Raw genomic sequence first — 13,532 nt, 5'->3', positions numbered from 1 at the left:
TTTCTAAATAATATATGCAATCCAAACCACAACTATAATCCCTCCTCAAGCCTCGGAACTTTGAAAATGTAGCTAGTATTGTTGTGCAAATGTTGTGATAGCCAAACATTTTGGCAAGTTGATAGAGTTATAGAGTGTTGTGTAGATTTGGTGGTTTTTTTACGCTTGAAAATGACAGTGGTAGAATATTGAGATAAATAATTTAATCCATCATGTACTAGTAGTAGCGAGGGAAGTTGTTAAGATATGAAGATGATTTTTTCATGACTGTAATGAAATATTGATGAGAGTGATAGATGAGCTTTTTCTCTAGGACCCTTTATGATTCATATGTACATTTTCTCCTCAAGGGTTCAAGCCTCATCAACTACTCCATGTGCATTTAGGAACCCTCATTGATTACTACTCCATGTGAAGATAGACAGAAAAAAAAGAAGGAAAAGGAATTCCGGATAGATCTCAATTCCCTCTATGCTGTGAGGAGGCATGTGTGGCTAAATGGCTCTAAATCATGTGTTAAGTTTGTGAGCAAAAGAGGGGGTTAGCTTGTGGTTTGCATGGGGAAGGGAGAGAGGACAAATGGAGGGTGCCGGCTCGTTCAAAGTGTTGGCGACGATCCCACCAAAGGGATTCTTTTGTCAATGCCCACACACACGCGCACACACACACCCACACACACCCACACCCAACCACCCAGCGTCCCCTCCTGACTATTAAGTACCGCTCGTGCAGCAGCTTGGCTCCATAGCTTCGCTCTCCTCCTTGCGGTTCTTAACCGATAACCTAAGCTTCTGCAATTCGCAGAAGAAACCCCTCGACCTGCAAGAATCCATGGCTTCCTTCACCGCCCTCCCTGCCACCTGTCTTTCCTCCCCGCCCTGCCCACGCCATGCGCCAATTGTGAGTTTTTTCTCTTAGGTTTGCCCTATATTTAGAACCTGCGCTTGCAATACGGCGCTGCACGTACCTGCTGCATGCTAATTATATTAAAATGGAAATTAAGAATAATACTGCAAGATCTTAATTTTTTTCCATAGAATACTTCTGTGTGATATTAATCTGGCGTGGGATCTCGATTTGATGCAGAATATTGCTAATTTCAATGGGTTAAAGGCCTATATTTAGAACGTGTGCCAGCTGCACGTACCTGCTGCATGCTAATTATATTAGAATGGAAAGAATAATTAACACTGCTAGATCTTAATTTTATTCCATAGAATACTTCTGTGTGATGTTCGGGATCTCGATTTGATGCAGAATATTGCTAATTTCAATGGGTTAAAGGCCTGCCAAATGCCTAAGCTCACCGCCAGAGCTGTGGTTCTCAGGGCGCAGAAATCCTCCCCGCCTCTCAAAATCACTTGCCAGGTAAAATTACCAAAAAATTAGGTTGATATTTCATGTAATCTGTGATTCTTAACATGCTTAGATTAATATTAAGCCGCAATAATTATCGTGATAAACCGTTACGTCCTGCGTGCCATCTTTTTTTCTGATTACTGTTGTGATATGCGATGATTTTGCATGCGTTTATAAAATGGTTAATCCTGATATGATTCTGCATGTGCAGAGCACTCTGGAGGAGGTCCAAGAGATAATTGCCACCCAGCTCTCAGTTGAACGCGCCACCGTGCAGCCCGCCACCAAGTTTTCCGAACTGGGCGCAGATTCTCTAGACACAGTAAGCGCCGTTAATTACTAGATTAATTAAACACTAACTAGTACCAGCGCCGTTAATTGCCAGTTCAATTAAACACTAACTAGTACCAGCGCCGTTAATTGCCAGATTAATTAAACACTTAACTAGTACCAATTACTATATTAATTAAACACTGACTACTTGTTGATGCTAGATTTTGAACTCAATTAATCATGACCGCAAACGGTTAAATTGAGTAGTAAACCGCTATTGCTAATCTTTAGTTAAAACAATAAACCTCTTTAAGGAAACACACTTAGATTACAACATATAACTTTAATAATTAAACACTAACTACTTGATACTAGATTTTGAACTCAAGCAACTAATCATGACCGGGTTTTTTTAATTAAACGGTTTGAGTAATAAACCCCTATTGTTAATCTTTAGATAAAACAATAAACCATTGATCTTTGAGTAAACACACTTAAATTGAGTAATAAACCCCTATTGTTGATCTTTAGATAAAACAATAAGCCATTGATCTTTTTTTTTTTGGGGACCAATAAACCATTGATCTTTGAGAGTAGACACTTAAATTACAACATAAGTTTAATACTTAATTCAATCTTTTACCTTGAAGAAAAAAACACACTTATGGTTTATCCAGCTTTCACACACACACACACAAATTTTAAAACGTAACTTAAATACTTAAGTCTTTTATTCTCAGAAAAACACTTCCAAGTAATAATAACTTTAATACTTAAATCAATCTTTTACCTTCAAGAAAAACACTTTATATGGTTTATCAAATTATCCCTAATGTTTTTTTCTCTCAAAGCTTTAGAGAAAACAACCTTAAAGAAAAACACTTACGGTTTATCCCTAATGTTTTTTCTCTCAAAGCTTTAGAGAAAACAATAAATACACACACACACACATTTTAAAACTTAAGTACTTAAGCCTTTTATTTTCAGAAAAACACTTCCAAGTAATATTCATGAGTAATTACTCACATTCTTGCCAAATCACTTTCTCTAATCAATAATTACTTCCTTTGATTTTAAACCTCTCAATTAATCGTGTCATAATAGGTGGAGATTGTAATGGCCCTTGAGGAAAAATTTGGTGTCACCATTGGTGAAGAAGATGCAGAAAACATCTCAACCGTGCAACAAGTGGCTAATTTAATTGAGAAACAAAAAGTGGCTACTTAGGGGACTCTTCTAGTGAAAAGCAATTTATTGTTTGACCAAGTGCCAAAAAAACCACTTTATTTGTCCTTTTTGAAAGGGGAATATCTAGAGGTTGGTTAGCATGTGTGGTGCTTTTGCACCAAAGGATAATAACTCTCAACCTTGAATCACAAGTTATTTCAAGTTTTTTTATCTTTTCAGGTGCATGAGTAGAAAGGCAATAACATTTCAATGAGTAGGGGGCCATTAAGTGTGTGCTTTTTGTTTGCATTTTTGACTATATGGAAGAAATGCTCTAAATCCTGATTGAGGTTGTTGTCCCCTTGACATTCACAATTATATATTTTCAACTTCTTACCAACTAAATTACCCTATAGAAATTCCAAGGTTTCTAATTTTAAGGTAGTTCTTTTTCATGTGTTATGAAAGCTATTTTCTTTTCTTTGTTCTTTTATGCTCTTTTATTTATTTATCTCTTTGTTATATTGTCATGAATGCTCTTTACATCATTTTTAATTATTAGGCTTTGTTATAATGTTATAAATACTCTTTAAATCATGTTTACTCCCAAAACTTGAAGATATCTATTATGTTATAATTTTAAAGCTTCACAATCTTCATGCACATAAAACATAATTTTTTATTTTGAACACCTTTGAAATTAATCTTGAACACTTTCAAGGTTAATCTATGACATTTCTTCAAAGTTTAAAATATTGCCCATCAATATGCAACCCAAAAAACCAATCATCAATACTAAGAAGTCTCACATGAGGTTCTCATGAATTACATTGCTATTGGGCCATGTTATGTGGCTTCTCATTGCTATTGGGCCATGAGGTTGTGTGGCTTCCCATTGTTTTCATTGCTAATGGGTTGTGTGTGTGTCATTGGATCACAATATGTTCTCTGCATGTGAAGTTGTTTCATTCTGGAACCCATACTCCATGTCTACTTATCAAAAGCTTCACTCATTCTCCACTCAATTCATATTTTTATTATGGAACCCACACACTTATGAGAAGCTTCATTGTTGAATCCCACAATCACTTGTCGATTTATAGATGCTCATATAGATTTATTTAATGTATATATGAGGCTGCTCAATGAAAATAACTTTCTTTGTTGGCCATATAGCTTTCTTTGTTGCCATTACTAAGGTAAACATGTAACCTAATCATAAATATGATTTGGTTGTTCTTATGCTTTTTTGATGGATTTTCTTGGAGGAAAGTAGGTGCCTTTAATTTTAATTCATATTATTATCACCACAAGGTAAATAAAGGACAATTAATTATTGGAAAGTTCTAGCCCTCTTTAGTATTAGAGGTAAATGCGGATGTAGCTCTCTTCTTGTATACGAAAGGCTCACGAAAGGTTATAAGTTCTATACATAATATTGAGGTCCAAAAAAGAAGAGATGAGATGAGGAAAGATGGATTAACAACACAAACAACAAGTTTGAATGGATATTATACAAAAGGTTATAAGTTTTATACATAATATTGAGGTCCAAAATAGAAGAGATGATGAGGAAAGATGGATTAACAACACAAACAAGAAGTTTGAATGGATATTAATGTACCCCAACAAGTCATGGTCTTTTCAAATTATATGAGGGAGAGAATGCTACTAGCTTCTAGCTTTATAATAAAAGCTTTTTCAAGCATTTCTCAGCATGAAACTATCAGCTCAGCTAACCCAAATTTAGAGAAGAGGTGATATATTTATAGATATGGTCCCCTTTAAAAAAATAAAAAAATAAAATAAAAATCAAAGCTTTATACTAAGCTTTATCTTATAAAGCTTTTAATATTAAACTTATTAAGGATGTAGTTGTAAAAGTCTAACTGGAGACTAGATATAAAACATCTCTTGGATGAGCAATGGAATAAAAAGAGAACCTATCAAGGACATAGCTGATTGTCAAGTTTTAAAATCTTATGTTACATTCTGGTAATAACTTGGTTAGTATGATTATAACCTCTATTTTTGAGTAAGTATACTTTTTAAACTTTTTATTCTGTGATGAATAGGTACTTTATTACTTGACAAACATTATGTCTGGTATGTGTATAAGAGGTGGAGATTTTTAAAAAGGGGAATAGATCACAACATGGACTAAGATATATGCGATGATTATGTAATAGTAGATTGAACATTCTTTAGGGAGAGCATGAAATAATTGCAATAACTGTGGAAGGTAACATTAGCCTTCCTTTCGACAAGAGATTTCTTTGATGTTGAGTGACCCTCCTACTAATTTTTATTTTAAGTTAGATGGTAAGCAGTTGAAAAGCAGATTTGATAACCCCTTCACCTGTACAGAATGTATTACCGCCCACATCTTAGAGATTGTGGATTGATGTAATTGATAATTCATTAATACTAACTATGTTGATCTTTGTCAAATTTTTGATTTTCTTTACTTTATAATTAAAAAAGTCATCAAACTATGTAATCTATAGTAGATTGTATGGACAAAATGAATATTTGTATTAGGAATGCAAAAACTAGCTCTGTTTGCTAGTAAAAAGAAAAGAATAATAAAAAATTCACATAAACAAAAGAAAATTATACCAAAAAGATAGCCAAAAAACTTTACATGGGGAAAGCAAAAAGATAGCATAGGCAAAGTGAGAATTGTCATTGCTTGAGCTATAAATACTGTATAATTGGTTTAATTAGACTACTTGCTTCCAGTACCTCTTGCATTGTGTAATATGGCAGCTAACTTTACTGATGATGAGCTTAGAAGATACCCTTAGGTTTACAACTCCCTGAATTAACTATAGAAGATAAAAATATGTAAGTCTACTATGTGCAATCAAGTCTACTATTATGTGCAATCATTAGGAATGGTTTTCAAAATCAAGATTTTGAGAAAAATTTACAGAAATCTACTTATATAAGGGAGTTTTAAATGGTATTTAAAAAAAACCATAAGTTATAAAGAAAAAGGGGGTCATTTTACTAAGTCAAAATTCATAGAAAAATGGTACTTTTTAATGTACATTGCATGTAGGTCTTCCCAAAAGTACACCCCTAAGAGAAGAGGTGTAGAGATTAACATGTACATAGAAGGAGTCAAGAGAAATATTAGAGCAAAAATATGATAGGATGAATTTCATCAATTCTGACATGCAAACCCTTACCTTGGTTAGATATAAAAACCCTATTCTTGGTTAGTACTCTACTGAATTATCATTATACTATGCTAATTGTTTGAAAATTTACTAAACTTGATAATTATTATACAGCTTTGAGGAATGAATAGAGAAAACTTTTGACACAACTTGGAATCAACGAGCATATGAGTGAATATATGTATGAAGTGCTCTATGGTAATATACTCTCACCAGAAATAAATGTATATATAATGAAAAATTATTTCTTAAAGTTTTTACTAGAAGATTTTTTGTTGTGCATATTTTCATTGGAGAATCCTCCTAATAAGGAGGTGGCAATGGGTAGATGGAGGATTTATGGGCTTAGCTCGAGGAATTCTAGGATATAGACATGAGCCTGAAAGGGAAGCTCTACAGGTTGCCAAGGGACAATCATCGAGCTCGGACCGAGAAGTGAGCACTAAAAAAGACCGAGAAGTATAGAGAAATAACTAAGGGAGGAGCCATCGCTAGGGATAAGCAATCCTCAATTCGCGGTACAGATACGAAGGGATCCTATAAGTGTCCAAAGAATGGGGGCAGTATACTTTCCCACTTCTAGAGGACTAGAGATTGAGGTAAAAATGAGAGAAGAAGAAGCCCAACTTACAAGTCTTGAACAAGAGAAGACCAGCTTAGATCTCCGTTGGGAGTTGGCCAAGAGATGTGCTTTCAATACGGCAATGCACAAAGAAGATTCTTCTAGTCTTAAGGGATCAAGGCATGAAGAGGACTTGGTCACATGACACACTGCTAGTCTCAAGAAGATTCTTCTAGTCTCAAGGGATCGAGGCATGAAGAGGACTTGGTCGCATGACACACTGCTAGAGACATTGAATAGGCAATGGAGGATGGCATGCCACCTCTAGAGCCTATTCTGAAGAAGCCTCAAGATGACCTAAATGCTCTCGCAACATTGCTCTTAGAGGGAACGAGGAACTGCCATGAGGAGACTCGGAGAAAACTTATACAAAGGCTAAGGTAGATGCAATGTTAAGAACCCCAGAGTTCTAGGAGTACATGAGAGGCATGTTGCTACAAGAAGAGAGCCTAGGGGGAGCAGTCTTAGATGATGGTGTAAACATGAACGTAGAAATTGTCCCAATACCACCTAACCCAAGCGTATGTGTAAATCGATATTCTAGAGCCATAAGAAGCCAGAGCAGGGGAGGGATAGACAAGATGGCATATGAGGCTCCACCAAGGGACCAATGAGAGTAACCCCTCATATGGGAATCACTCGGGGGGTGCACTACTAAGAAATCCTATGTATCACGTGCGTTCAAGGGATACCCCTTACCTATGAATTTTTCATGAATAAAATGACCATTTTTTCTTTATGGACTTCTAGGTTTTTTTCTAAAATCGAATTAAAAAACCCCTTCTATAAATGTATTTCTATAAATTTACCTTAAAATTTTGAATTAAAAAACCCCTTCATTTGAAGTCACGTGCTATACCTCTCGAGGGGAGTCGCAATACCCATTGACCTATTAAGGATGGTCAAAGAAATAGGAAGGGGGGTTGCTAGGGAGCTAGGTACTACACCGACACCACAAAGAGCAACACTAGTCAAGCCCAATCATGTGGCAAGATTAATGTCAAAATTTTCAAGTGATGGCGATGTCATACAACACATGGATTTATTCAAATTAGTGTGTGAGACTTATGGAGCGATTAGTGACCAAACAAAATAATTTGTGTTTTCCCTTACACTAGAAGGGAAGGCACATCAATGGTATTGATCACTTAAGCCAAATAATAGGATTACTTTAAGAGAGTGCTCATACCTAATGTTGCACAGAAAGCAGAGACAAGTGGAGCCCTGTGGCTCAATTATATAATAAGCAAGAGGAGCATGAGTTGATGAGAGATTACATTTCTCGACCAAAAAATCTAAACTCAAGGTGTAAGTAATTGCTACCATGCTTTCATAGGGAAGTAAGGGGGGATACTAAGATGTATGACTGCTTGTTGTTGGCCAAGCCAACATCACTTGATGATTGTTGCAAGGTCGCCATTGACTTTGAGGATACCATGCTGAGTTACCACAACCTAATGACACCAAATTGGTCACTACGATAGCTTCGTTGTATGCATCGGGGCCAAACAAAACCAAAATTCTTAGAGAGACGAATAAAAGATATGGCTCTAGATGAGTTAAGCAATGCACTTCTAGGTAAAGATAAAGCTAAAAGAGGTAAGGGATGTATCCATGATGTTAACCCATGAGACGGACATTGAGATGTACTATGTTTTACGTCATTAATTTAAATATTCTGAGTCATGGGCCGGGCTTGTCGGCACCATATGTTAAGGATAAAGGGATTGGGTGATCGCCGATGAGAGGCGCACCTTGAATATCAGTAGGATAAGGGTTAAGGTCGGCCGGCCATGTATGGGCGCCCAAGTGTGAACGGCCAAGTCACCTATAAGAGTCAAATGTAACCCTAAAATCCTCATTCTCATGTGTTGTGAATACAAGAGTGCTCTTGCCTTATCTCCTTGGTTTCCTTCTCCTGCGTGTGTGAGAGAGAGAGAGAGAGAGAGTGAGAGAGCGATCGAGCACTGTGTAGCGGCACGGCGGCGGAGAGGCGGTAGAGCGGCGACGGTGGCTCCTCCTTTACGGCTGCGACTTCAAGGCGGAGGTTGAGTGGTGAGTGACACACCCTTTGGCATTCTGTTTGAGCTTCCTTCCCTGGTTGTATGCTTGCAGCCATTCGTGGCTCGCATACGGTGTCTGGCAAGTCCCCAGCTACGACCTGTGCGGCAAAAGCGCACATTTTTGGCGCCGTTGCCGGGGAGTTGCCCTGCACCAAGCTCCAGTTTGCAGCTCGGCTGTGCTGCGTGAAGTTTAATCTACACTGTAGGAAAGCAACTGTGTGTTTGCTGTTGAGTTGTTTCCGTTTTTCGCAATCTGTTTCTGTAATTTGTCTTCTGTATTTCTGTTATTTTTTCGCTCCGCGTGTGGGCGTGTGATCTGTTATCTGGTTTTCTGCGTGTGAGGGGGGATTTCTGAATCCCCAGACCTGTGCTGTGTGCGAACTGCGCCGCGGCCAAGGCTGAACCCAAAGAAACCCTAGAAAACTTATCTCCAAAAAAAAAACAGAAAATAAAAAGTTAAAAAAATTATAAAAAATAAAAAATAAAAAATTAAATTTTATTTTTAAAGAAAGAACCAAACATGTGGAGAGGAAAGATTTTCTAATTGGAGAAAAAAATTTTGAAAAGAAAGAACCCCAATTGACCCACGACCTCGGTCTCGGTCTCGGTCTCGGTCTTTTGATATATATATATAGGAGAGTGAGCCTCCATAGCTTTCTTTCAAGTGAGAGCTTATGGGAAGTTGTGCCCTATATGTAGCCCACTCCCCAAGGAGTAAAGTGAGCATGTGGGATAAAGCCCTCACCCTTTCCTCCACAAGCAAATAGGCTTTTGCCCCTTCCCCCCAAAGGAAACGGACTGTTTTGAGAACTACAGGAGCTCTAGATAGGCGAACACGGTGCTGTAAAGCACACTAGGACCCTTTAAACGATACGCTCGTTTCGAGCTATCACACGCCCTAGTCCAAGTTCGACCGTAAGTAAGGGGGTCAAAAACGAGTTAAAAACAATCTAAAAACAAGTAAAAACGAGGTGCAAAATACCCAAGAAACCACTTGTGTGGGCTTCAAGGGTAGTTACCAACGCACGTAGGGTACCCACGTCACATGCATCTACGTTCTGGTCGGGTGCTAGAGCCTGAGCCACTAGAAAGCGTTTCAGTTTACGCAGGCTCACACCATCCCTCCACGTTATCATCTTGGCCTTCGGCTGGAACCCAAGGGAGTGCAACCCAAGATCCACGAATAGTGGATAGTGACTCGTCCTCTGACTCAGAAGCCATGGAAGGACACCCTACCAAGAACCCTGAGGAGACAAGCCAAAACATGCCAGTGTGGGCCCCACAACCCGGATCTAGCATGTTTAGTCGTCTAATAGAGACCTTTAGTAGAGCTACACGCTCTGAACATGCGACAAGCGAAGTAAATGAGGAGGGAGGGGTAGTAGATTCACCATTCACATCTTATGTAGACCCTACCCTCCCAAAGAGTGTCCATGTGGATATTCTACCCACTTCGTTTAATGAGGGCCCTACTGAGCTACCACATTCCGATGCTCTCCCTAAAGTAGAGGTCCCTAGAAGCCAATCCATAAGAAGTGACATTGCATCCACTTCAAGAGAACCATTTGGCACACCAAGTCTAGATGGGATATTTTTCAATGAAAATTGGGAATATGATCTACACACAGAGACTCTAACTGACCTATACACAGGTTACACATACCATGTAGGTTGGTTAGAAGTCCTACGATCTACATCTAGTGCCACTAATCTAGAAGAGCAACAGCAAATGATATGTGAGGTTATTCATAGAATTATCCAAATTGAGAGGCAAAATAGGGGAGTGGACCTAGTTTCCACTGGCCCTATGAGGTTTTTGGATACGGGCAAGGCCAAACAACCAACCCTATCACAATTGGAGACTCCCTCGGTGAGTCCCATAGACCCTTCGTATGTTGTTTTGCCTGGAGTCTCAATGCAGGTTGAGCCCACGAGTAGTAACTTTAGCTTTCCAACCTTGGCTCAACTTTCCATTAGGGAATCCGCAATGCCTACCCCAATGATGAGCATAGCTGAAAGTGCACCTGTTACCACTGTAGTTAGTACGACACCGCTACCTAGTGGAACAGTACCTACAACAGTGCGTGCCAGTGCCTATCAACCATATGTACCTATCGCTACTCATGCTCATGTAGCTCCTATGCCTCTTAGTATGCCAATGGCGTATGCTCCACGACCACCTTATCATAACCATTATCCAAGGGGAGCTAGGCCTAGTCACATATCATATCCTACGTCATTTGCCAACATACTCAGACCAACGCCAACTCCTATCAGCCAGGCTATCCCAGAAGTGCCTCCACCAACTATGCCTGCTCACCTAGGTGATCTCGCAGCGTTTGCTCAGACGATCGGACGATCTATTGCGGAAAACATGCGGGGTATGCCTGAGAGAGAACCTAGAAGCAAGGCAGTACAAGTGGCTAAGCTCACTCAAAACTTCAGTGGTAACAAGGATGTTAGGAAGCACATTGAAGTCTTTGAACACGTGTGTGATTCCTTGGAAGAGCACAATGAGCTGCATAAGTGTAAAGCCTTAGGCCGGAGATTGGTATCGAACCTTAATGGTTGAAGAGCGCACTCACTACCCCACTCTCAAGAGATTGTTCTTGAAAGAATACATACGCGAGGGTGTGCTTTGGGGGGTAGCATCTCAACTTCAAAAAGCTGAACGCGAGGAAGGGGAGTCAGTGAGAGACTTTATAAGTCGATTGAAGCATCTAAATTCTCGCTGACTCCCGATGAACGCTTCAATAACAACCAACTCCTCGATAGATTCATCCGAGGATTGCGCCACGAGGACATTTACAATGGCCTAGTCATTAGAGGTCTTACAACGTGGGAAGCAGTCACTGCCAATGCAATCCAGTTAGAAGACAACTTGATGATTGCAGGTAAAAAGGTGTCTTCAGAAACAAAATCCGTTAGTTCGCAAGTATCTGGGCACGAGCCAATGACGGTAAAACCTATTGCCAAGGAGCCCAAGATATCTGAAATGTCTGTGATGATCGACCTTACTAAGGCTCTCCAAGAATACTTTAGGGGTAATCGAGCTCCTCAGAATAGCCATATGTACCCAAGGAGAGAGCAACAATGGTGTTCGGTGTGCTTAGGACCACATAGCACGAGTGAATGTCCCACATTCAGAGTCAAATTCAATGGGAATTGCAATGCATGTGGTAAGTATGGCCATCAATCTAAAGATTGCCTAACACTTAAGCGAATGTTGGCAAACCAGGCACCACTAGCTTGGTCAAACACACCTCAAGTACCCGCGCTAATGCCTGCACAACCTATCGAGCAACCGTCATCACAGCACATAGTTCCAAGGAATCCGAATGTAGTCCAGTCTGTGCTGTTACCACCGCCAGTGCTAGGACCACAACCTCCACATCCAAGGATTACCCCTGTAAACCAGATGGGTTGTGAGTCACATAGTGCATGTGGGGATTATGAAGAGGAGATAGACCCCACTGCTCCATACGGGATTGATACGTTTGAAATGATTCCCCAGTACTACATGGAGGATCATTTCGGGCAAGTCAAGCCTGTATATCAAGCGGCTGCTCTCGCCACAAGAGGGCAAAACCTTAATACCTTGGCGAGGAGACCACCTCTTCAATGCTACGATTGTGGTGGACCGCATCGTGTAGCGGAGTGCCCTAATAGGCTACAGAAGATCGCTACTCAAATGCAACCAATTCAAGGGGGCACATCAGGAATGCCGGTACTTACATGTAATCGTTGTGGCATAGATCATTTGATCGCTCAATGTCCACATAATCCTAATGCACCCAAGATTACGCCATTGAATTTGGTTGAGGTCACCAACCAAGCACGAGGAACCACACCTGTTGTACCCGCGAATGTAGTTACACGGTCAATGCTTCAAAATCAAAACTACATTCTTGAAGAGAGGGATACTGCATCAATCGCTCAGGCAAAGAAAAAGAAAACACGGCGAAAGAGATCGCTTAATGCCACGATCTCCAAGCCCAGTTCAAAGACTAACATAGGGACAGGAGACGACCCCGTGTATATGAATGATCCTGAAGATGATTCTGATTCAATAGAAACCATGGGGACCAAAGCCACTACCTTAAGGGAGGAACCCACACGGGAGCTCAATGAAGGAGAATCAAGCGAGTACATAAATAAGGGGAAACAGAAGGAAACTTCCTCGGCCCCACAACCAAGTCAGTTAATGCACTCTCGACCACCCAAATTGACTGAGACTCCCCAAGACAAGCCACGTGGGCCAAAAACCCTCAAGAAAAAGATTGGTACTTACCCAAACCCAATTGAGGAGATTGAACAAGTGCAACACTTAAGGGGTTTGGTGGAAGAAACACAAAGAGAACTGGAGCCAAACCCAAGAAAAATCAAAATTCCAGACACAGTGTTTCCTACGCAAGTTCAGCCTCACAAGAACCATAAACCGTTAGCTATACCTAGTATCATTCGGGAAGAAAGTGAGGATAGAACATCAGGAAGTGGGCAAACACCCTTCTTGCTGGAAAGAATGTTTAGTGAGGGAATGCCTGACCCCATTGAAGAGGAAGTGATTCCATCTTCACCAGTCCCTAGTCAAGGGGCAATGTCTCGAAAAGTACCGTTGAATGTGTCTAAGCTAATGGATTTCATGTCCTCCAAGATCAGAACCACGATCATATCCAAATTATATGGAGATCCTGAGCTATTCTTAGCTCTTCGGGCATTTCTCAATGGAGAACTAAAGGCGGGGTTACCACAATTTGCAAATATGGATAGACCCGACACGCTTCAAGATGAAGGGGAACATTGGGATCTACAACCCAACCTAGATGAAGACTCGGTCGTTGAAATATCTGTGAACAAGTTGGG

At 40.0% G+C, this 13,532-nt stretch overlaps 1 protein-coding gene across 1 annotated transcript; it reads left to right on the top strand.

Annotated features, from left to right (window-relative positions):
• Positions 1-733: 733 nt before the first annotated feature.
• LOC147632142 (uncharacterized) lies at positions 734-3,199 on the top strand. The gene is made up of 4 exons (XM_086807936.1): positions 734-900; positions 1,258-1,368; positions 1,571-1,681; positions 2,737-3,199. The coding sequence occupies exons 1-4, from the start codon at positions 832-834 to the stop codon at positions 2,857-2,859; spliced, it is 414 nt and encodes a 137-aa protein (XP_086664062.1). The 5' UTR covers positions 734-831; the 3' UTR covers positions 2,860-3,199.
• Positions 3,200-13,532: the final 10,333 nt, after the last annotated feature.

The sequence above is a fragment of the Cibotium barometz genome, chromosome 14, assembly GCF_041138505.1.
Source record: "Cibotium barometz isolate CiBa-2024 chromosome 14, ASM4113850v1, whole genome shotgun sequence".
NCBI classification, from domain to species: domain Eukaryota; kingdom Viridiplantae; phylum Streptophyta; class Polypodiopsida; order Cyatheales; family Cibotiaceae; genus Cibotium; species Cibotium barometz.
Note: the sequence above shows the minus strand (reverse complement) of the source record. Positions and strands in the feature narration are given on the sequence as shown.

Bases quoted from the DNA above. Each gene is read 5' to 3' on its own strand.
- LOC147632142 (XM_086807936.1), top strand. From the start codon at position 832: ATGGCTTCCTTCACCGCCCTCCCTGCCACCTGTCTTTCCTCCCCGCCC. The intron at 901-1,257 runs GTGAGTTTTTTC...GATTTGATGCAG, and splicing joins GCCCACGCCATGCGCCAATT to AATATTGCTAATTTCAATGG. The intron at 1,369-1,570 runs GTAAAATTACCA...CTGCATGTGCAG, and splicing joins CTCTCAAAATCACTTGCCAG to AGCACTCTGGAGGAGGTCCA.